General features: G+C 40.0%; 2 protein-coding genes across 8 annotated transcripts in view; both read right to left on the bottom strand.

Moving 5' to 3' along the window:
* Positions 1-7,507, bottom strand: COQ3 (coenzyme Q3, methyltransferase). 6 transcript variants are annotated; one of them, XM_030447935.1, is made up of 8 exons: positions 7,384-7,507; positions 6,927-6,968; positions 6,121-6,232; positions 5,575-5,727; positions 5,310-5,409; positions 3,444-3,686; positions 2,372-2,531; positions 1-1,038 (listed from the first exon to the last, which is right to left on the bottom strand). In XM_030447935.1, exons 1-8 carry the CDS (start codon positions 7,472-7,474, stop codon positions 842-844), a joined length of 1,098 nt encoding a protein of 365 aa, XP_030303795.1. In that variant the 5' UTR covers positions 7,475-7,507; the 3' UTR covers positions 1-841. The 6 variants fall into 6 exon arrangements, with proteins under 6 accessions (XP_030303795.1, XP_030303796.1, XP_030303799.1 ...); XM_030447936.1 differs by lacking the exon at positions 6,927-6,968; XM_030447939.1 differs by lacking the exon at positions 6,927-6,968 and having other exon boundaries at positions 6,121-6,206; positions 7,384-7,496.
* A 1,867-nt stretch (positions 7,508-9,374) lies between these two features.
* PNISR (PNN interacting serine and arginine rich protein) overlaps positions 9,375-21,061 on the bottom strand; it is a 28,258-nt gene continuing 16,571 nt past the window's right edge. Inside the window, exons 2-10 of one of the 2 annotated variants that reach the window (XM_030447934.1) lie at positions 20,526-20,749; positions 18,643-18,829; positions 18,199-18,389; positions 17,443-17,580; positions 16,282-16,381; positions 15,516-15,569; positions 14,052-14,222; positions 11,807-12,908; positions 9,375-11,565 (exon numbers count right to left, since the gene is read on the bottom strand). In XM_030447934.1, the coding sequence (XP_030303794.1) occupies positions 11,535-11,565; positions 11,807-12,908; positions 14,052-14,222; positions 15,516-15,569; positions 16,282-16,381; positions 17,443-17,580; positions 18,199-18,389; positions 18,643-18,829; positions 20,526-20,741 (2,190 nt within the window). In that variant the 5' untranslated portion in view covers positions 20,742-20,749 and the 3' untranslated portion in view covers positions 9,375-11,534. The remainder of the gene's footprint in view (positions 11,566-11,806; positions 12,909-14,051; positions 14,223-15,515; positions 15,570-16,281; positions 16,382-17,442; positions 17,581-18,198; positions 18,390-18,642; positions 18,830-20,525; positions 20,750-21,061) is intronic. The other variant, XM_030447933.1, reaches the window with a different exon arrangement.

Below are 21,061 nucleotides of genomic sequence, written 5' to 3'. Positions count from 1 at the left end.
CACACAACACATTTCATTTCACATCTCTTTCACTGCAAATCAACACTTTTCCTTAACCTGGTACTAGGACTTCAAGCCTGAGTAAGTACAGAATTTCAATTCTAGCACAGACTGTGAATGTGTCATTTTCCTAGCACAAGGCTCTGGTGGCTTAGTAAAATTTTACCCACAACTTTACCTTTATTTGAGTATTTATTTGGTTGAAATAATAGGCAGAGATACAAAGACCTTTATGGTGAAAAGACTTCTGCCAGCTGAAACTGGTCTAGTGAGCTACATTTAGCTCACCTCAACTGCAGAAACAGCATGATCAGAGAGGGAAGATTTGCTGGTCTATTTTTTTATTATTCCTCTCAAGGAAAAGGCATAATATAGGAACAAGTATTTGTGGTTTTTAAGTGTTTCATAGATTTTAACTGACTCAGGTCAGTAACTTAAATATCCAAGACATTTTCTTTAATATACGTATTGTGTTTTTAAACTCTTTCTACATTTAAATTATTGTTCTGTGGAGATCTGGTCTCTTAGTAGGACTGAAAATGCCATTGCATAAAGCCATCGACAGTCTAATCAGCATTTCCCTGTCCAACAATTTGAAACTACTTTCTTATAAAAGTACTTGGTCTTTAAAAGCTTTGCTCACTTTAGTCTTAAATGATTCCTGAGATAATGGGCACTTGTTTTTTTTCCTGAAACGGCCCTAAAACATTTGGCCAAAAATAGCATAATTACTCTTAATGCAAACAACAAGCCTCAGTTTAAATATTTTTTATTATGTCCATCTGGGTGAAACCTTCTTTCCTGTTCCTGGTGGCAGCCCATCACCACAGCTCTCAGACAGTCACAGGGCAGTGCCAGCTGTGGCTGAGGGCTGCTCACTTCCCACCTCTGACAGAGCTCCTGTTGGGCTTGGCTGTGCCTGGGCCCCAGATTTCACAGCGTGCACTGCGTAGTTAATGCTTGTGCTTTCCATCCAGCTCCACGACCCCGAGAGGGGATTATACAACATCCCATTCACAGTCTTGACTGAAAAGCCATCTAGAAGAGAAAAGAGGCACAAAGCAACCGATGTGCTGCAAGTCGCTGCAACGTTGAACCCTTTAGAACAACCAGTCTGAAACATGCTGCTTCCTCTGAGCTGGGGATCAGTGCTGCACAAGTTGGCCTTTGTCAGGCACCACCACAGGCAGTGCCAGTGGGCATCACTGGTGACAGTGGAGCCTGCTATTGGCAGCAGCAGCAAAGCTCTGTGCCAGGCCGGGTACCGTGAGGACACTTCAGGGTGAGCCACTGCAAAGCCATGTGCTAAGAACCCCAGCTGGACACACTGTGTCTGGGTGACTGGTTTTCTGTAGGTGGAGACATTTTTCAGGCTGACATTACACACTTCAAAATGAATATTTAAGGCTGTCTGTGGAAGGATTCTGCAGATTCCCCTTAGCAACAGGAAATTTAAGAAAGAGGCAGAAGGATGCCACCAAGGCCTCAGTGCAAGTAATGAGTCCTTTTACCCTCCCTGCTGAGCAGCTGAGTGCACTGCTGTATCCCAGCAGAATACATGAGGAAAGACAGAATTCTAACAAACACTCCATCAAAACAAATCACTCCACTGCACCTGCTTCTCTTTTGGGAGAACAGAAAGACCCACCAGCATGTACATTGCTATTAGTCATGTTCATTACTGCATTACTGTGAAGGGCCAGAAGACCTTGCCAAAAGAGTAGTTAAACTCATACTTCAGCTCCTTCACAGTGAACTAAAGCAAAGTGAAATACACCATGAGTGTTCTAAACATCTGCAGCAAAGGAGCACAATGGGCAGAAGTCTTCCCAGATCAGCACTTTCTCTATTTTAAAAAACAAACAAATCAGGGCAATTTAAGTATTTCTTCAAATCAGTCTCCTACTGACTAGCAAATCTGTGGTAGGTTCCATCTTCACATTGTTGGAGAAATATTTTAGTAATGTAACATGAATGAAGGACACAGAGCAGCAACCAAAATTAAATTAAAAAAAAACAGTGGAACAGCAGCAGTGCAGCCCTGGAAAGCCAATACAGTTATTTTCTCAAATCTGACTTAAGAGCATACAGCCTGCCACAGAACAGGATGGAGAACCCTGGCATTTCCACTTAGGCTATCAAACAGTGGGACGCCTGTAATGGTGTTTCTGCATTCTTAGGACTCCCACTTACTTACTTAATGCAAAATCCAGTGGTGTCTTGAAACCAGAAATGATACCCCAAACAGGTGACTGGTAACTCACACAAAAAAAGATTGCACACTGTTGTTAGCACTGATTCCACCTATTTTAGCCATTTCTACAGGGAGCATTTGAGTATCTCTTATCCCTATGCATTCCCCCAAACTTACTTGATTCCAGGATGCTCTCCAGCTCTTCAGGGGGAACAAACTTCTCCCACTCGTGTGTTCCTTCTGGTACAATGCCTATTAATTTTTCTGCAACCAGAATTCCCAGGACATAGGACAACTGTGTTTTATTGATTGTAGTAATGAATAATGAACCTTCAGGCTGATTAAAATATTAAAATGTTCAATTAGAAGAATATTTAATTTTAAAAACACCTGTAAATTTATTCACATTAAAACATAGTTTTCTATCTACAAGTCTATATGCCTATCATAATCAAAATGGTCAACATAATCAAGGTCTCGGATGATCTGATAAACATTTCCTTGCCCACAAACCATCTAACCAAGTCAATTTCAACATAATATTGCCCAGGAAATGGATAAAGAAAAGGTATTGAATTCTATACAATAACTATTGTAAAAAGAAGTAATTTTTAAAATTAAAACCAAAATAGAATGTTTAATACTGCCTGATTTGTGAGATGGCTGAATGCTGTGGTTGTTTTAATGATTAGAGGGTCAAAAAGATACAGGGTCAGAAAGAGAGATCGATTAAAGGAAAGTTGCTGCTTGTGCACGGGGCCTACCATTCTTTTTAGAATGAAATAATATCACAAGGAATAAACCAAGACCTTATCATCTCCAAGCTAACTATGACTCTTCAAAAGCAATCCAGGAGCACAGCTGCTGTGATGCTACAGCTGGCATAGAACCTTGTGAGTCATCTGTCCATCAGCAGCAGGACTGCCATGTTTTTTCTCACCCAGGTGAAATAAGATGCAACCAGATTTCCTGAAGTCTTGAAAAGCAACACTGCAATGACAGGTGATGCCATTATCGCTTTTCTAAGGCAGAGCTGGGGAGATGCATTGCCTCTAACTTTAGCTACTGCAGTTGGAAAGATGTACCTGCATCATGGAAGAGAATGTAGGCAGGTACTTCTGGAGAATGGTTCAAACTTCAAGGTAGAGAAATGAATGTAGATGTGGGTGTTTTCATGTTTCTTCAAATGAAAGCCTTAATAATGAAAGAGGATAAATACTCCCAATAATGAAAGCAAAAACTCTCTTACCTTTAACACCTGAGAGCAACACTTGATAAACATTTCAAGGTCAGCCACATGCTCCACTACTTCAGAAGCTACAATTACATCAAAGGTTTCCATACACTCTTCCACAATCTCCTCCAGTGAACTGGACTTGTACTGTATTCTCTTGGCCAGGACTGGATCAAATGACTTGTGTTGATCTGCTGTTCTAATGTTGTCCTCCAGAGGATCAATTCCAGTAACTGAAGCTCCCAGCCTACCTAGAGGCTAATAATACAGAGTATAACTTATTTGTTGCACGATAATAATTTACTTAAAGGTGTCTGTAATTCTGCAGTCTACATACACAATGCAGAAAACATCTATCAGAAAACAAGAAATTAAGAGCTCTGATCCAGCAGCTTTCTGTGAAATTTTTATTAAAGCAAAGAAAATTATATGGTGGAATATACACGTTTAAACTGTCCTTTGGAACAAATTGTTCTAGATCCATTTTGTTACACCACATCAGGATTTCCTGCACAATTACCTTCTGACAGAGGAAAAACAAAGGGGGAAATCAACACAGTACTTAAAGGGAGGAAAACAATGCCATATTTAATTACTGTCATTACTTTCTTCAACATCCACTTGTAATGGTAAATCCTCATATCTTTTTAATGGTTACTTAATATATTATTATCTCTGGGACTTTCACACGGCTGAGAACTAAACACTGATGTTTACCAGGATAGCATCAGGCTTGGCTGTCACTCAAGTTTCTCCAGTGTCTTCTTACTCATGGGTTAACACCTCAGCCATCACCTCTTCTGAAACTGAAACAGCTTCAGAACATGACCACAGGTATGTTATTCCAGCCTGAAATTCACCGGTTGTTTGGCCTGAGAAGTTGAGGCAGCATATAAGTTCTACCAGCCTTGCTGAAGAGCAGGCTGTTGCAAGACTACAGGATTTTGCTCAGAATAGAAGAAAAATAAAAAGAAGAAGAGACACGGGTCCTTTTGTAACACCTCATTTCAGATCTTGATGAAGCTCCCAGAGTAACTCAGCCAGATCTATAAGCCTAAATTCACAAATCATCCCTAGTTTATATGATTTATATGATATCCCCAGGATATAGCACTGCTCACAGCCTGGGTGGCCAAAGGGTTCTGCCACAAAGAGCCACTTCTCAGTCCCACAATTGTGCAGACTTCTTGCAAAGCATCTGTAAAATCCACTCCTGTACCAGGAGAATCAATCCTGGCAGACAGGAGGTCTGTCTCAGGTTGTTCCATGCTTTTCCCATGACATCAAAGCAAAGGCAAGAATCCCCACCCCAATATAAAAACTTGAAGATAAGTAATTCAAAGAAATGAACACGTAAGAACAAGTTTACAATAGAAAATACTTGTTAAATTACTTTTTGTTCTTATATATATTCTTAAGAAAATACTTAACAAGGAATGTCACATTAAAGTATTCTTGTCTAGGTTCTGATATAAAGGAAAAAAAAAAAGAAAAAAAAAAAGAAAAAAAAAAAAGAAAAAAAAAAAGAAAAAAAAAAAAGAATGTTGTAGTTTTCATATTGACTGCCCAGAGCAACACTAGAAGACATTCTTTTACATCATTCTCTTCTCTTCTTTAGTGTTTGTAATCTTATTTTTCCAAACACCAAGATTTTAGTTTTTCTCATTACCAATTCCTTTTCTGTAAACCACCAGCACTACACAAACCAAATATTCTTTGAGGTTTGTACAATGCACTGCACTCCAAACCATGTAGCAACTAATATATCATAGAAGATAAAATTCCTCCTCACAGGAATAGAAATTAAACAGCGTAACAGTAAAAAATTTCAAAACTTTGTACACTTTTTAACAAGAGAAGCTGGAGAGCACTGGTTTTTACCTCACTTAGCAGCCCCCCGCCACAGCCAATATCAAGAATCTTTACTCCAGAAAGTGGGTTTCCCACATGATAATTACTTCTCATGCTCAGCAGAGTATCTCTGAAAGAAAAGGAACATGATTAAGGGCAAAGACACAAGGAAGCTTAGCAGATGCAATATGCAGTTATCTTAAATGCTGGTAACGATTTTTCTTTTATAGTATTTACTGAGGTTATGCAAAAATAGTACATATATTAAAAAAAAAATCTGTCCTCAAAACCATACCTAATAAATGGCACTCTAATATCATTCATAGAATGAAGAGCTGAATATTCTCCTTCTTCATCCCACCACTTATGTGCGAGGAGCTGGAATTTCTTCATTTCCTTTGCATCCACTGATGAATGTGAAGTGCTGAAAAGTCTCTTCATGGTAAGCCTAAATAACAAAAGCTGAATGTCACACAACTAATACCAATATTCCAGGTTAGCTGAAACATGAAACATGGGAAAAAACAAATTCTGCAACATCAGAAAATGAGGGGAAAAAAAAGAAGAAAAAGGTAAGCCTCAGGTTCCTTTAAAGATTCTAGTTATACTTGATTATCAAGACAAAAATTTTTTGCACTGTACGTGTAATGCATTTTCCAAAACAGACAGTTGCACATCTGTACTTTTAATGTTATTTATTAATTAAACAAAATCAGGCCATATCAAACATTTAGGCGTTTGTGAGATTTAAAAATAACTTCATTTGTCATTAAGTAAAATTAAACTGTTACAGAAAATTGCAGTCCTTGTCATACGGGATTATATTAGATACAGTACTTACATGCTGCTTTGTATGTCAGTCAGAGACACAGGCTGAGTACTGCAGGGTTTCAGCTGTCCTTTCCTGTTGCAGTTCTTCAGGCCTGTCTGCAAAGACAGATCAGCATGGTCATCTGCATAAATAAAAGCAATCAAATGGAAAACATCAGTTTTATCAGAGTTCACAGGCAAAAAGCAAAAATAACTCCAACCGTGTAAATCTTTAACCATTTGTCCAGTATCATGCTTAGGGAGTGTGTGGAGTTTAAATAAACCATCTGTCACTAACCCTGTACTTCTCAAGTTATGTACAATGACATTTTTCAGAGTTTAGATTAAAAGGAACTTTTTTTCATGTAGGTGAAATGGTTCAGTTAGTGATAATTTCACCAGCATTTTACTCTGACCACAAGCTGTGCATACACACACACACACCCACGCTTATTACCAACCCGGGGCTCTGATTCCTGTTTCATTACACCGTGGGATCAGAAGCACAAAGCCACACACTCATTTTGTATCATTTGGATTGGTAAGGAAACATAAGAAAACCTCAGACGGTGCAGAGAGGCCAAGGGTGACATCTACCCTCCATCCTTGCTTTGCCAAGGTCCCATCTGGAAAGAACACACCCCCCACGACCCAGCTCCTACCTGCTGACCAACAATCCCAAGACTGCAGCAACCCCTCACCGCACCCAGAGCAACAGGGTGATTATTTAAGGCTGCAGTGTTCCTACACATTTCGGGCAGAGCATCTACAGATACCACCTCTACGGGCTGAGGGTCTGCATGGGGGCTAAAGGAGGGACAGGGGGTGGGCACCTGCCTCCGGAGAGCTCTGCTGGGCGTGTGGGGAGTCCGGCAGGGCCTGTTGAACGAACAAAGTGTTTGGGCTGGCATTAGGCTGGCTCATGGAGCAGCATTACCGGCACCACTGTGAGCACGGACGCGGCAGGACACAGGGGGGACAAGAGCTGCCCTGCCCCAGCCCAGAAGCCCGCGGCGGGAAGGCCGCTCCCAAGGCCAGCCGGGAGCCCGCTGTCCCAGGGAGCGGAGGGGCCGGGAAGCTGCGGGGAGACGGCGACAGGGGCTGCCAGAAACAAGCGCCAGCTGGAAGGCGGTGGGAGGTTTGCTGGGGCCTCGCAGTGCGGGAGCCGGTGCAGCTATACCCCCTTAGGCTACCCCAGCCGTAGGGGACGACGCGGGCCCGGCCAGGCCCCGCCGCCCGGCGGCACCACGCCGGGGCCGAGCCCTCCCGCCTCGCCCTCCCTCCGCCTGCTCACCGCCCGCAGCCCCTCGCAGCGCGGCCGCCGCCCGTTGGCTCCCGAAGGCGCGGGTGAGGGCACGGGCAGCCCCTCCGCCGCTCCACAGCATCGCGGCCAACGCGCCGCCCGCTCCCCCCTCCGCTCCCGGTGCCGGCCGTACGGCGGCGTCACGGTGCCGGCTGACTCGCGGGGCGGGCTCCGGGAAGGTTGGTTCCGCTCACTGATGGGCCCGGCCTTTGGCTGGAGACTAAACGCCTGAGCGCTCCTTCCAAGGAAGCAGCGAAAGGGGTTTGCTGCTCCCGGCTGCGGCTGTGCGTGGAGGCACAAGGCTGCTGTCCCACCACCTCGCCCGGCGACCGCTCCCCAGGGCGCAGATCCGGATATGAATCCCTGCCCGCGGCGAGAAGCGCTGCTGGTTCAGAGCCGCCGGACACGGAGCTCTCCTTCCCTCCTCCTTCCCCTTGGTGGGCTTTAGCATTTTCGGGTCCCCGTTTGTGATAAAGTTTAACGCGCTTAAGTGGTGAAGAATTCAACCAGTTTTTAAATAGAATCACTTGCCGGCACTTTATTATTTATTTGGACCTGTACTCGGCGCTGGTGAGGCCACACCTCGAGTCCTGTGTCCAGTTCTGGGCCCCTCAGTTCAGGAAGGAGATTTAGGTGCTGGAGTGGGTCTAAAGGAGGGCAACCAGGCTGGTTAAGGGACTCGAGCACAGATCCTATGAGGAGAGGCTGAGGGAGCTGGGGGTGTTCAGCCTGGAGGAGGCTCAGAGGAGACCTCATCACTCTCTACAACTCCCTGAAAGGAGGGTGTAGCCAGGGGGGGGGTTGGTCTCTTCTCCCAGGCAACTCTCAGCAAGACAAGAGGGCATGGTCTTAAGTTGTGCCAGGGGAGGTTTAGGTTGGATATTAGAAAGAATTTCTTTACTGAGAGGGTGATCAAGCATTGGAATGGGCTGCCCAGGGAAGTAGTGGATTCTCCATCCCTGGAGATACTTAAGAGACTGGATGTGGCACTCAGTGCCCTAGTCTAGTAACTGCAGCAGTAGTGCATCAAGGGTTGGACTTGATGATCTCTGAGGTCCCTTCCAACCCAGCCAATTCTGTGATTCTATGATTCAGCTGCGGGTGTCATGAGAAAGTCCAACAAAACCCAAATCTGTCTGGGAGAGGAGCAGAGGGACACAGGAGTCGGTCTGTCAGTCAGTCAGCCATCCAGTCAGTCGTCAGTCAGACAGACAGACGCAGCAGCTCTGCGGGCAGGGGACCGCAGCACTCGGGTTCCCTGCCCAGCCCCGCGGGTGCAGACATCCCCAGGTGGGAGGCACAGAGCCGGGGGCAGGAGCACCTTCCAGGCGGCAGGAGATTGCCAGGAGTGTGACCAGGGGATGTTTGCCTGCCTCTCCCCTCTCATGCCAATCTGTTTTATTAAGTGACCTTGCTCAGCACTACACCATTTGCTGCCTGAAATCTGGCACAGGTCTTCTTGTAAGCATAGTATAATTCACCTAGTAGTTTCGATTATTTTTTTTAACAAAACAACAAACCACCAAAATCCCCCCAAATAACCAAAGACAACTGGAAGGTCTCAAAGAAGTGTATCTTGGCAGCAATTAAACATACAACAGACCTGCTTAGTGTATACCAGCACTGCTTCTCTACTCACCTTTCTATCCAGCAAAGCTCATGGTGCAGTGGACTTGAAAGTCACAAGTAACACCTCAGAGCTACCAAAGAGCCATTGGTTTTGCTGTATTCACCTTTAAAACCATATTTGCATGGAAGTCACTTTTCACTTGATTCCACACTATCCCTTATTAAAATTTCAAGGGAACTGCCTCAGAATGGCTACATTACTTTAATAATTTTGTCTTGGTCTCCTACAGTGCACGAGTACTGAAATACTTTCAATTGTTTATTTAAGAATGTAAAAGAATAGAGCAACAACTCAATTCAGGCTTTTCCAAAATTATACATTCCCATTTTTGTATATATTTGCACATATTTTAAGATCACTTCGGATGTATGGAATATGGATGTTATTTTAGCCTTTACCACTGAAAAAACATTCATAAGGGAGTGACTAAACCATGGAGAAGTCTAACAAATATAAAGATTAACATAGAACCACTGTATTTTTAATTACTGGTGTGCTAAGTATGCTGTTTAGTAAGATTTCTGAAACAGTTAAATGCAGAGATCGTATGCTCTTTTTATTGGCATACAGTCACTACCCATATAAGTGCATTTGTGTCAAAAATAATTTTCATATTTACAGGAAGTGACAGAATTCCAGTTGTTGGCGGAGTATATAAAGCTTTTCATACACAATCTTTTTTTATTATTAGACAGAGAATATAAAATCTCAACTGAAAATAAAATCCAATGCATCACAGAAGCTTTATTCCTCAAAAGCGTTTCTTAAACTTAATTCTAGTTTCTGTCTCTCAACACATCCTTCTAAGACATCTGAAGTGTTACGCTACTTACTCTTAAAAAAAAAAATCCTCACTTTTACCAAGTGCCAAGTGTATTGAGACTGGATCAGTATGTTGCTATTTATATGCATACAAATGCAAGTAAAATTAGTGTGTTGAAAATTATGCCTTATTTTGCTAATAGGTGTATGATTGCTTACTCTATGTTAAAGGACTTGATTGGGGGGGGGTATAGTTATTTATGGCTGATGAGTTATTCCTCTGTAACAGTGTTTTGATAAACATGCATGTGTTTGCCAGCCATCAGCTTGCTTACTAAATGTATTGTTAAAATACGATTTTTTTTGCACTGCAGCAATTTACTTCTGCATCTAATTTATTTTAAAAATTACACTGGCAAAAATACTTAGCTGAATTTTAGATAAATGGATTAATCAATTCATGAAGTCATGCTCTGTAAGTTGCCCGTACAAGGATATTTTTTCCTTAGAAGACACAGCCATCAAAATCTCACTTTGATGTTAAGCCTTTTATCTTTTTCACAATTGGTATTACACCAGACCTTCTAGGCACAGATCTCCAGTCTTTTCCAGAATTAATGTTCCTCTGTAACAGTCACTGGCCTAGGGCTGTGTATTGGTTGTTTTTTGTCTGTTTGTTTTTAACAAGTATTATTTCACACTCTGGTTACTGACAGCAGTAGTTCATTTCCTGAAGGAGGTAATCAGTGACCTCTTTCACTTTATGGTGACATTAAAACAAGTGTCTAGTTACAATGCTGTCTAATCAATATATTAGCTTCACAGGAATCACAGTTCTCCTAACACTAACAAAAATAACCAGGTTTAATGTTTACTACATATTTAATGCGTGTGCCAAAATAAAAAGTTAACTTATTACTGGTTTTCTCATGTGTACTGTGTGCCACTTATGAATATAATTCATAAAAACATCTAAAATACCGAGTTTTGTTCCTGTAATATCCCTGAACATCCAGAAAGTTGTCTGAAAACTTGGTGAGGAATATAGATCCACAGCTTAACCCTGTCACACAAGATCAGTTAGTCACACGTATTCCTAATGGGGTTCAATTGGTTTAAGTATAGCTTGTATTACAGTGACCCATATTTTACACACACAGCAGATATTACTTTCTAGTCCAAATAAATAGGATTTTAAAAATCTATTACACAAAGCTAAAGAAAAAAATATTATGACTTTTCTTTGTTTTACCACACACCCCCAGTAGATTAATCCCATCAGGTCCATGGATTACATACTTTTGACAAGTGTTTTACGATAAAATCTCTTTCAAGTACTTTAAAAATTTGTTATACCAAAAAAAAGCTGCCTTTTTGCTTTTTTTTTTTTTTTAAAAAGTACTTGCTGCAATTTAACACAAAATTCAGGTGCAAGAATTTTAAACAAAAATGAACTAAAGAGCTTTATTGACATCACATTACATTCAATAGTAATTTTAAGAACATTACAGCTGAAAGAGAATGGCATGTTTTATATTCTTAATAAGCACTACCGTTCTTGAAAAAATGTAATACAAAGAAATCCTATTAGGTATTTAATTCTGAGCAGCATTTGGAAAAAATACACCTATGTACAGATAAAAAAGGATTCTGGTTTCACCTACATAGCCACAATGTGCCTCTATAATGAGACAAGCCTTTTATAACTCATGGAATTTTTAAACGTCATAGCACTGGTGCCATAAATTCCTCAGCGTTTACGACGAAGAGGAGTTGTTGATCTGAAAAATAAAGGAAAGGAGGGAAGAAGTTAATTGGAAAAAAATAAAACCCCCCCAAACCCACACACACTTCAGGCTTAGTAATTAATAGTTTTTAAAAGATATTCCAAAGTTACTTTTGCCTAAGACAAGAAATTTAATAAATACCATACTTTATTTTAAAAAAGTTCATATGCCGTACACATGAAGACGAATAGCAAAAATAAAAAAAGTCAGACAAAATACTTAAAAAGTATACTACCTTGATCGTGACTTAGACTTGTGTTTGCGGCTTGCCTTCTTACCAGACCTTTGAGATTTCTCCATGGAGCATGACCGAATATGCTTCGATTTCTTAGCCTTCTTTTCTTTACTGCTCCCTGGTGATTCAGAGCTACTCCTCACACTAGATTCAGAGCCTGACCGTTTTTTGCTATCTTTGGTAGAAACTTTTTTGCTTTCTTGCCTGGAATCCTGCCTGATGATTTTCACACATATCGAATCCCCACGAGTGAAAGTTCTTTCACTGTCTCTTTTTCTCTTTAATCTACTGTCGTCATGATTGCCAGCCTTACTTTCTTTTTCCTCTTTTTTGGGCTTCTCTTTTCTTTTTTCCTGATCTCTCTCCCTCTCTCTGTTCTTTTTCCTGTCTTTATCTACACCTCCGCCCTGCTCCTTCTTCCTTTCTTGATCTTTACCCTCACTTTTATGTTTGTGCCTATTTCCAGGAGGGCTTCTACGCTGGTCTTCTGCTTTGCGCCTGTCCCTGCTCCGGCTGCGGCTCGCCCGGTTAGCTCGCCGGTCCCTCGAGCGGCTGCTACTCCTGCGTCTGTCCCAGCTCCTCTCTCGAGAAGGGCTCCGATTTCTTCGCCTCTCCCCTCTTTCAGCACTGCGATTCCTACTGGGTCTTCCCCTTTCCCTCATTTTCTCCCTGCTCCTACTCCTCTCTCTCCTGTTTCTGTGGGTGTAGCTCCTGCTTCTGCTGCGCCTAACTTTATGTGAAGGTGTTCTACTGCGGCTTTGCCTCTTCTTCCTTTTAGGAGAGGAAGAAGGTGAAGAGCTCCGACTGCTCCCTGAACTTGTGCTATAGGATGAACTAGACACAGTGCTGCTACTGCTACTGCTTCTGCTATTGCTGCTGGTGCTACCACTGCTAGAGCTTCTCGACCCACTCCTTCCTGCTCTCTCTTTACCCTCTTTTTTAAGTTCTATATCAGGGGCGACTGCATTCGGAGATCTTTTCTTTTCATGAACCATATCTGCTTCAATTTCTTTTGCCTCCTGTGATGCCGAGTTACTGTTCTGTTCTTTGTTGATAAACTCATTCATCTCTTTTGAAATTTTTTCATTTTGTAGCTTTTCTTCTGAAAAAAAGTATATGAAGGAAAACTGCAATTAATCTGGAGTAGGACGTCAATAAATCCAATACTGTTACTTTTGGCAAAACCGAACTTCCAAGCAACTTTTATAATACTTACAATACACCATCTGCCATCATACTAACTACCTACCATATAGCTTGCTAGTTTTCTTGCTTTATAATTCTAGAAAATATGTCCTCCTGGTTTAGAAGATGTAAAAAACTGCATAACCCAGACACTTTTACAAGTCCTTAATGTCTTTTCATGTTTCAGGTTTAAGATTAAAACTAATATCCTGGAGCACCAGAACTTCCAAATTAATCTACACATGCATACTTTTTCCTCCTGCAACCTTTCTATACAACTAATTCTCCCTTTCTCCTTCCTGTAGCTGTACCTAAGCTTCCTTCCTGCCTGTATTCCAGCCCTGTTCACCCAGGTTTGAGTGATCACTGGCTGGCCTGAAGCTGTATTTCCCACACAGTGCATGGCTGGCTTCCAAACCTCAGAACAACACTGGCTGTACCTGTATGTTTCATAGGCCTCTTTATCAAAAAAAGTCTTAGAAAAAAACCTTTTGCTGTAGTGACATGTTTGTTTTTTGGGAAAAAAAAAAGAAAAAAAAAAAAGCCAGTTTATGGCATTTTCCAAGCATAACTTAGATTAGCCCTAAATGCTAGCTAGGATAAGCAATTCTTCATATACTTCAAGTCTACGATTTTAAGGAATCAAGTTCATATAGACTGCAGTGTGGTACAGAAAGGTAAAATGTATTTCAAAATCACACCTGAGATTTTTTTAAAAGATGCTATACACACAGATGCATTTTTATAAAGAGATACTATTACTGATAGAGCACACAACAGCCACAGCATGTAGTACAGATATGTCTGTACTACGTCTGCTCTTTGAAGTAGAATAATTTATGGAAAGCACTACATACTGTGGTTTTTTTTTCCTATTAGAAAGAAAAGTAAAACCCGTTTTGATCAAATAGCTTAAGCAAATTTTTAATCAAAATTTTTAAATTAAAAAATATTATTTCTAAATGCAGCTTAAAATGTGTTTTCTTTCCCTGCAATTTACATACAGTAAGCAGTAAACTCCATATACAGCAGGACAGTAAGGAAGCATTATATAATTTACCTTCTAGCTGTTTTTCTAGTAGTAGTTGCTGTTCTCTCTCTTTTCTCCAAAACGCTTCCTGTTTTTGCCTGATTCTGTGTCGTAATTCCTCATCATCAGTATCAGATGATTCAGAGCCTCTGTCACTCCTCTCATCTTCACTGTCTCCTGATCCATAACCACCCAGTCCACCTGCGTGCATAAAGTCCAGTCTATCACGAGGAAAGATTAAGCTTTGTTCTTAATATTTCTGCAGGGCAAAGAGGAGAGTAACATTGCCCTTCCTTCACTTCCTCTTCTCTGAAGAAGCCACTTTATTCTGGTAAGTGCCAATGTTGTTTGACTGGTGTGATCAAGGCCCCCATAAATGCATTGATGCTCACTGTCTGGTTCTACTCCTCCTGGAACAGCTTGTTTATTTTCGGCAAGCAACCACTGTGACCACAGTACTTTTTCCATTGTATGGAAGGGCAAAAAAAGCTCCCTGCAGAGATGGTACCAGTGCCTGCCTCTGTGCCAGCAATCGGACAGAAAATGCCTGGGACCTTTCCCAGAAGACATCTCTGAAATGACTTCAGCCGCCTCCGTAGTCCAAGGCTACAGAAATTCTGAAGGCCATATCAATTTTTCAATATTGATTTAGGAAACACTGCACTCTGACAGGTACAGAAATGGAACAGAAATTTACTTTCTTCTCCCCTAGACATATTATTAACTATTGGACTGATAAGAAAGATAAAGTCATTATAAACATCTGCAATGGAGATGGTTTACTTTCTTTCAGTCTGAAGGTTTTATGTTCTTTATTGAGTTAGTTTTAGAACGTCTGAGCACTTGTGATGGTATCATTCAATCTAATTCACTGGAATTCCACATAACAAGCACATAACTGATGACTGACACTGGTGTAGTAGGGTTTAGTTGATAAAAAGCAGGTTGGGAAAGATCTTTTGCTGTTGTGTCTCAAGCTGGAATTTCAATCTCATTTTCCTGTGTTGTTTTTGGTAAGATATAATATGGGAGCCTCTGTGCTTACGTAGCTTTTCAATAAAATTACAAATTCTGTAGTATTTTTATTAATAGACTTTCACATTACTCTTCTATCAACTTTCCCTTCTTGTTTGGATGGATCAAAATAGGAGAAAAATATAAAAGTGTTCCTCTCTCTGAAGACTGCAGTATGCTTCTGAAACAGTCATACTTTGAAAAGTTATTTTATCTAAAGCCTTTATTTATTTTCAAAATTAGGGCAAGATTTGCATACACTAACTCACACTGACTAGTCCTTTACTCCAAAAACCATCCCACTTACATCAGTAGGATTACCTGTGGAACAAACAAAGGTGCTGATAATGATAAAGTTATTGGAAAGTGACCCACACTCCTGGGCAATTAAAATCTAGTTTCAAAATGCAATTTCTAGAAATGCAAGGCAAGAGTCAAACTCCCCCTTTAAGCCCTCTCAAAAATAAGGAACATACTTACCGAGTCCAGTGAGGGAAGCCAGTGCACTGGACTGTGCCAGCTGTTTTGCAGGAGCTTTGTATCACATCAACAACAGGAACAACATGTTAACACAAATAGCCACGATTTCATAGTCATGAGTCTATGGTATTGTTAAATCTACTACTATTGCTGTTCTTTGGAGGGAGAGAAGAAACATTAAAAACGCATCATCCATTTAAAACCATTTCTAGATTTTCTGACCATGAAGATATAGAGTTTAACTGCAAATTAATAGTGAACAACAACAACAAAAAAACAAAACTCATAAATCACTTTCCAAGTTACAGCATCTGCACATAATTTTCAAGTTTCCATAGTTACATATTTAGATTAACTCAGTTACATTAAAAATCTGTTATGTAAGTACAATACATGTTAATAGTGAAAGCAAATGAATTACTAATTGAGGACTCAAAGTTCATCTCTTTTCACTTCTGAGCAGCTAAGAACTTGAGATTAAAATGATTGCATTATGAAACAGCTATAACTCAAGAGTCATTGACAAAATGGTACCATTTTAACTAAATAAATGAATTGCATGGAAGAAATGGAATAACTGAAGTAACTCACAATACACTGCACAGGACGACAGTATGTGATTACTGGATCTGAACTCTACCAAGTTGGATGCATTACACTGGAGTTGCTCTTGGGGGATAACTATGGAGGTTAAATGTTCTAGAGACATGCAAATATAGAATATTCACAGGACTAAAACCAAAGCAAATCAAAAGAACCAGCATACCTTTAGTTGCTTTACGGTGAACATCTTTGGCCACATAATAAATTTCTTCATTTGTGACATCTAAAAGAATCTCTGTCAGCAGCATTTTTGTCAGCATCATCTGAAGAAAATTGTACATACAATTAAAGCCAAAAATCTCTTGAGTAAGTGCAGCATTCAAACTACAACCATAAAGCTTCACGTATTTTTGATGGCTGTGAAAGTACACTCACACACATTCAATTATTTATTGCAACATACATGATTTAAAAGCTTAAGTCTGAAATTGTTTAAATTTGACCTGATTTCCTATCATTCAGAACAGTGTCTATTTTGTCTGTAAACTGTATACACATGTAATATATATATATAACTATCCAGGGCACTGATTCCTAATTCAAAGGCAACACAACAAATGTATATGTAAATCAGAAATGTACTTAGACTGATCCCATTTATACTTAAAAAACAAAAAACCCCCACATTTCTGTTTGGTGTCTGGTACACTCTCTCAATTGTCCCCAGTCCTGGAAAAATCATCAGAGGTTACTTGCTTATGACTTCATTATTAAATGTTGGTAGCTAGTTCTCCAAGCTGCTCAATCTGGCCATGAGCTTTACAAAAATTCATCAAACTTCTTAGATTTAGGGCTTTCATTAACAAAGTTTTAACTGTACAATTAGGATATGCCTATGATTTAAGTATGAAGTTTCTGCAGACACAAGTGAAACTGTTGCTGGTCTAGGACCAGCACCTAGGTTTCTAATTTGCAATTTTTCTAATTGGCAGGACCTTTTCTAGCACTTTCTTGCAAGAATTCCTTTTCTAAATTCCCTTTCACAAGAACTGAGGTTGAAGCACAGATTTCAGATGGGTGCATTTAATCATTAAAAATTTGACAAGTTAAAAGCAAAACCACAGACTTAATACAATCAATGTAAAGATTACAGTCACTAAGTTCTTCCAACATCGTGCTAAAGATGAGTTTTAGATCCTATACCCTTGTCTATATGAGGAAGACAGCATTATAAAGATATGCAGATTTAACTCTGCTTTACTGTACAATGTGTACTATCCCTCTACTTGACAGTACCAGGCAAAAAAGAAATATTTTACTTTGCTTTACCCAAAAATATGAGCAAATAGACAGAAATGCTTAGTGAGAACTACGTTATTAATACCATTTGATACTCTTTTTCTTCCTCTGTCATTTCTGGTTCACTTTGCTCCTCTTGAGGAGCCGGGGATGGACTCCTGCTGATTTTCCCAGTGCTTACAGCTTCTGTGTTTTCAGCATCTTCATCTTCCTCATCACTGTCCTGGAAGAACAGCATTACAGATTTCAGGAAAAACTTAGATTTCAAGCTCATTAGTTTCTATTTCTCATAGTAAACTTAATTACTTTGTACTGAAATTTGTATTACTGCCATCATAAAACTATTTCTTTTCTCTCCCCCCCCCCCCCCCCCCCCCCCCCCAATAAACATGCAGGGACCTCCCCTCACCACACAAGAGAAGCAAACACACAGTTCACTGCTAGACAGGTACTCAGAACTGCAAACAATTGAGGTTAACCACTAAAGTGAAGGCAACACAAAGCTTCCTAAGTGGGTTCAGTGTAGCAAATACAGGTATCTGGATCTGTTCAACTTCTGATTTAGAGTTCAAACCTTTAAAGACTATGCATGTTCCCAAAATACAGAAAAGAAAAAAAGCCCAATTTCATTCTTTGCTACTACAGATCACATAACTTTACCTCTCAGACATTACCAATTTCAAAACACCAAGTAAATATCAATAACACAGCAGCTTAACTTTACTTGAGCAAAAGAAACCAAAGAGATAACCAAGCATACACAGTCTCTGACTGTAAGAGACCAAAAGCTGATACCTTTCAGAAATACAAACCTGAGTAAGAAGGAAACCCATCTACTTACAAATTTACTTTTCTGGGGTAACCGTGGGCCATCCACTTCTTCAGCCTCTTCACTTTCCTTTTTCTCTTTTTTAGACAATTGTGAACGTTGCTGTTCCATCCTCTCTTTTTCCAATTTTTTTTGTTTTTCTCGTTCCATTTTTTCAAGGCCCTCGCGAATCCAGGCAGGCAGAGTTCTACGCTTCACAGCATCTACATAAGCAAGGTTCACAGTTTTGTAAGATGACAAAATCCTTCACCCCCAAATAGAAGAAAAAAAAACCCACCAAAAACCCAAACAAAGAAACAAACCCTCCACCCAAATCCAAACAAGCCACACATCTGACAGTGGGGGGGAGGGGGGGAAAACAGCTTTTTCTCTCCCTTCTTTTTCTTAACATTTTGAAATTCTTTTTAAAGTACAGCTTTTATGTTTTTTTTTCATTAAGGAGTGGTTAACATGTACCAATCTGTGGAGGCTCCTGCTTCACAGGCATCGCAATAGGTGAACGCTGTCGGTCTCTGAATGAGGGTCTTTCCCTTCGATTTTGAGGAGGTGCAGGAGGTGCTGGTGGACCTGGCGGCCCTGGTGGTCCTGGCTGCCAATAAGGTGGATGAAATCCACCTTGAGGTGGACCAAAAGCAGCCCCATGCTGAAAGAGTAATGCAGTTTATTTTTCTTCACATGGTAACACTAAATACAGAACGTGCGCAAGTCGGTCTACAGAAATCCATGCAAGTAGGCATCCATGACTTCTAGGCTACCAAGGTACCTCAATCTCTTTTTCTGTGGTCCTCAAGACACAAGTTTTCCTTAATTATTTAATGAATAAACCTAGATTTAATCATGGCTACTAACAAAGCTGAAGGGGTCTCAACCAATCTCCTTTCCTACTGTGATAAACATTAATCCCTACAATCACCGTCTATCTTCAGCAGTTCCTTGCCAGTTTTATCACCAGAGCATGCAGTTAAATGAAGAGCATACAAAATCAAGGTTTAAAAGTCTAGCTATGCTAGCAGTCTTTCCTTGTAACTACAACATGAGGACAAAACCAAAAAGTTCAAGCTTTTATTACAAAAGAATTTTGCACTGTGTGCTTTCCAGTAATAATTAACAGATGTTATCAGTATGGCTCATAAAAATATTAAAATGCACATATATGCAAGTCTGGTACAGACCCTGGGTTCTGAGCAAGCTGTACATAATCCAAAAGTCACAAGTCTTGAGATGCACATGAGGGGGTTTTTTTTGTTTTAGTATCTGCTGCCCAGAAATGCCCAGTGGAACTTTTTAAGAGGAAAATGTTTAGGAAGAACGTTGTAGTGCAAAATATTTTTTAAAATTATATTCTATTGACTACTGAAGTAATTACTGCTAGATGCACTCTTCCACTACAAGTTCAGGTCAAGCTTCCCTCTGTTATTCACTGTAAAACAAGTCTTCTGTAGTATTTAGATTACTTTTAAAAGTTGGTTCTGAAATAGCAAACAAAGGAAATGACAAAAAAATGTATTTTAAAATTATTGGTTCACTTCCTAACAATACTGAACAAGAGTATTTAATAACAGAGAAAAGTCAGCCAGAAGACAGAAACACATTTCTGCCTGTTTTCCCTTGGGTTTGTTTATGAAGACAGGGGTTTTTTAAAGAGGTAGGTGTTTTAAAAGGTAGTTTGCCATTTATATCAAGAGTTTTGAAACAAGAATACTGAAAATATGGGAAAGAATGAAACTTCTTTTGTTTAAAGATTTGTGTAATGCCCTCTGCTATTATTAGAGCTAAAACCACCTACAGATTTATTATGCTACTCAACTTATGTGCCAAAATGAAGAAAAAATTGTATGTGTATCTTATAGAAATACCATTGTTTATTCGAAGAATCACAGTAGGTAGATATGGAAAAGATCAATGGCTCATCCAGTCTATCTCCCTGTAAATACAGGACTGTTCCCTATGGTACATTAACTAGTGTATTTAAATATCTATTTATGAACTCTTTTTCCCTCCTCTTCATTTAACTTTTTTTTTTTTTTTTACACAAAACTATGTAATGTTAATTTATATACTGGAACACAGTGATTTATTTTAATATTGCAGACAACAGCCATTTCTCATTACTAGGATAGAAAAAAAAAAAAAACTTCTGGCCTTAGAACAGAACTGAAAATTCTAAAGTCTCTTCTGTAAAGTATTTGGCAAGGTAAAAATGTATCTTAGCAGATAACAGATTCTGTAGATGTTTGTAGAACTGAAGAATGAAAGTCGCCGCTAGATGATATTAGAGGAACACATCCATGGAAGGGACTCTGCACGTCTACAATATTAAAGCAACAAATATGTTTCACCTGATAGTCAAACTGGTTCACTGGCCCCATTGCAAAGTTATCGGGAGGTCCCCCAAAGTTGTGATTGTTCTGGTTAAATATATGCCTGTTGTCAGGAGCAAATTCCCCACTGTCCTGACTGTTGCTGTCTTCAGATGGAGGAACAGCTTCCATTTGCCCTGGGGTTGGAGTCATCCACTGCTGATCTGGAGGTGGGTGAGGGGGCTGGTGAGGCATTCCCCATTCTGTGTAGGATTTAGAATACAATTCAATACCAAGTTAGTACAAGTCACTGACCACTCAGTGTTCTTGTATTTATCACAAGGCTCCTCACTGATGACAAAGTTATGAAGAATCATCAATCTGCAGACTGCACTATGCTCTTACAATAATTTTTTGAATTAGAGAAATCCAAATAGCTGTACCTGAACCAAAACACTGGGGGAGGCAGAACTGGGCAGACACTGACACACAGTAAATTTGGTTTTATAAATTTCCAGTGATACTGAGTTCACCAGAGCACTTGCAAATTATGTAAACTACTAAAAGAACTGTTC

This window comes from Calypte anna, chromosome 3 (genome assembly GCF_003957555.1).
Source record: "Calypte anna isolate BGI_N300 chromosome 3, bCalAnn1_v1.p, whole genome shotgun sequence".
Classification (NCBI taxonomy): Eukaryota; Metazoa; Chordata; class Aves; order Apodiformes; family Trochilidae; genus Calypte; species Calypte anna.
Note: the sequence above shows the minus strand (reverse complement) of the source record. Positions and strands in the feature narration are given on the sequence as shown.

Coding starts and splice junctions, on each gene's coding strand:
- COQ3 (XM_030447935.1), bottom strand. CDS start 7,474: ATGCTGTGGAGCGGCGGAGGGGCTGCCCGTGCCCTCACCCGCGCCTTC. Junction 5,728..6,120: donor ACTGACATACAAAGCAGCAT/GTAAGTACTGTA, acceptor TTTGTTATTTAG/GCTTACCATGAAGAGACTTT. Junction 2,532..3,443: donor GTTGCTCTCAGGTGTTAAAG/GTAAGAGAGTTT, acceptor TATTTTAATCAG/CCTGAAGGTTCATTATTCAT.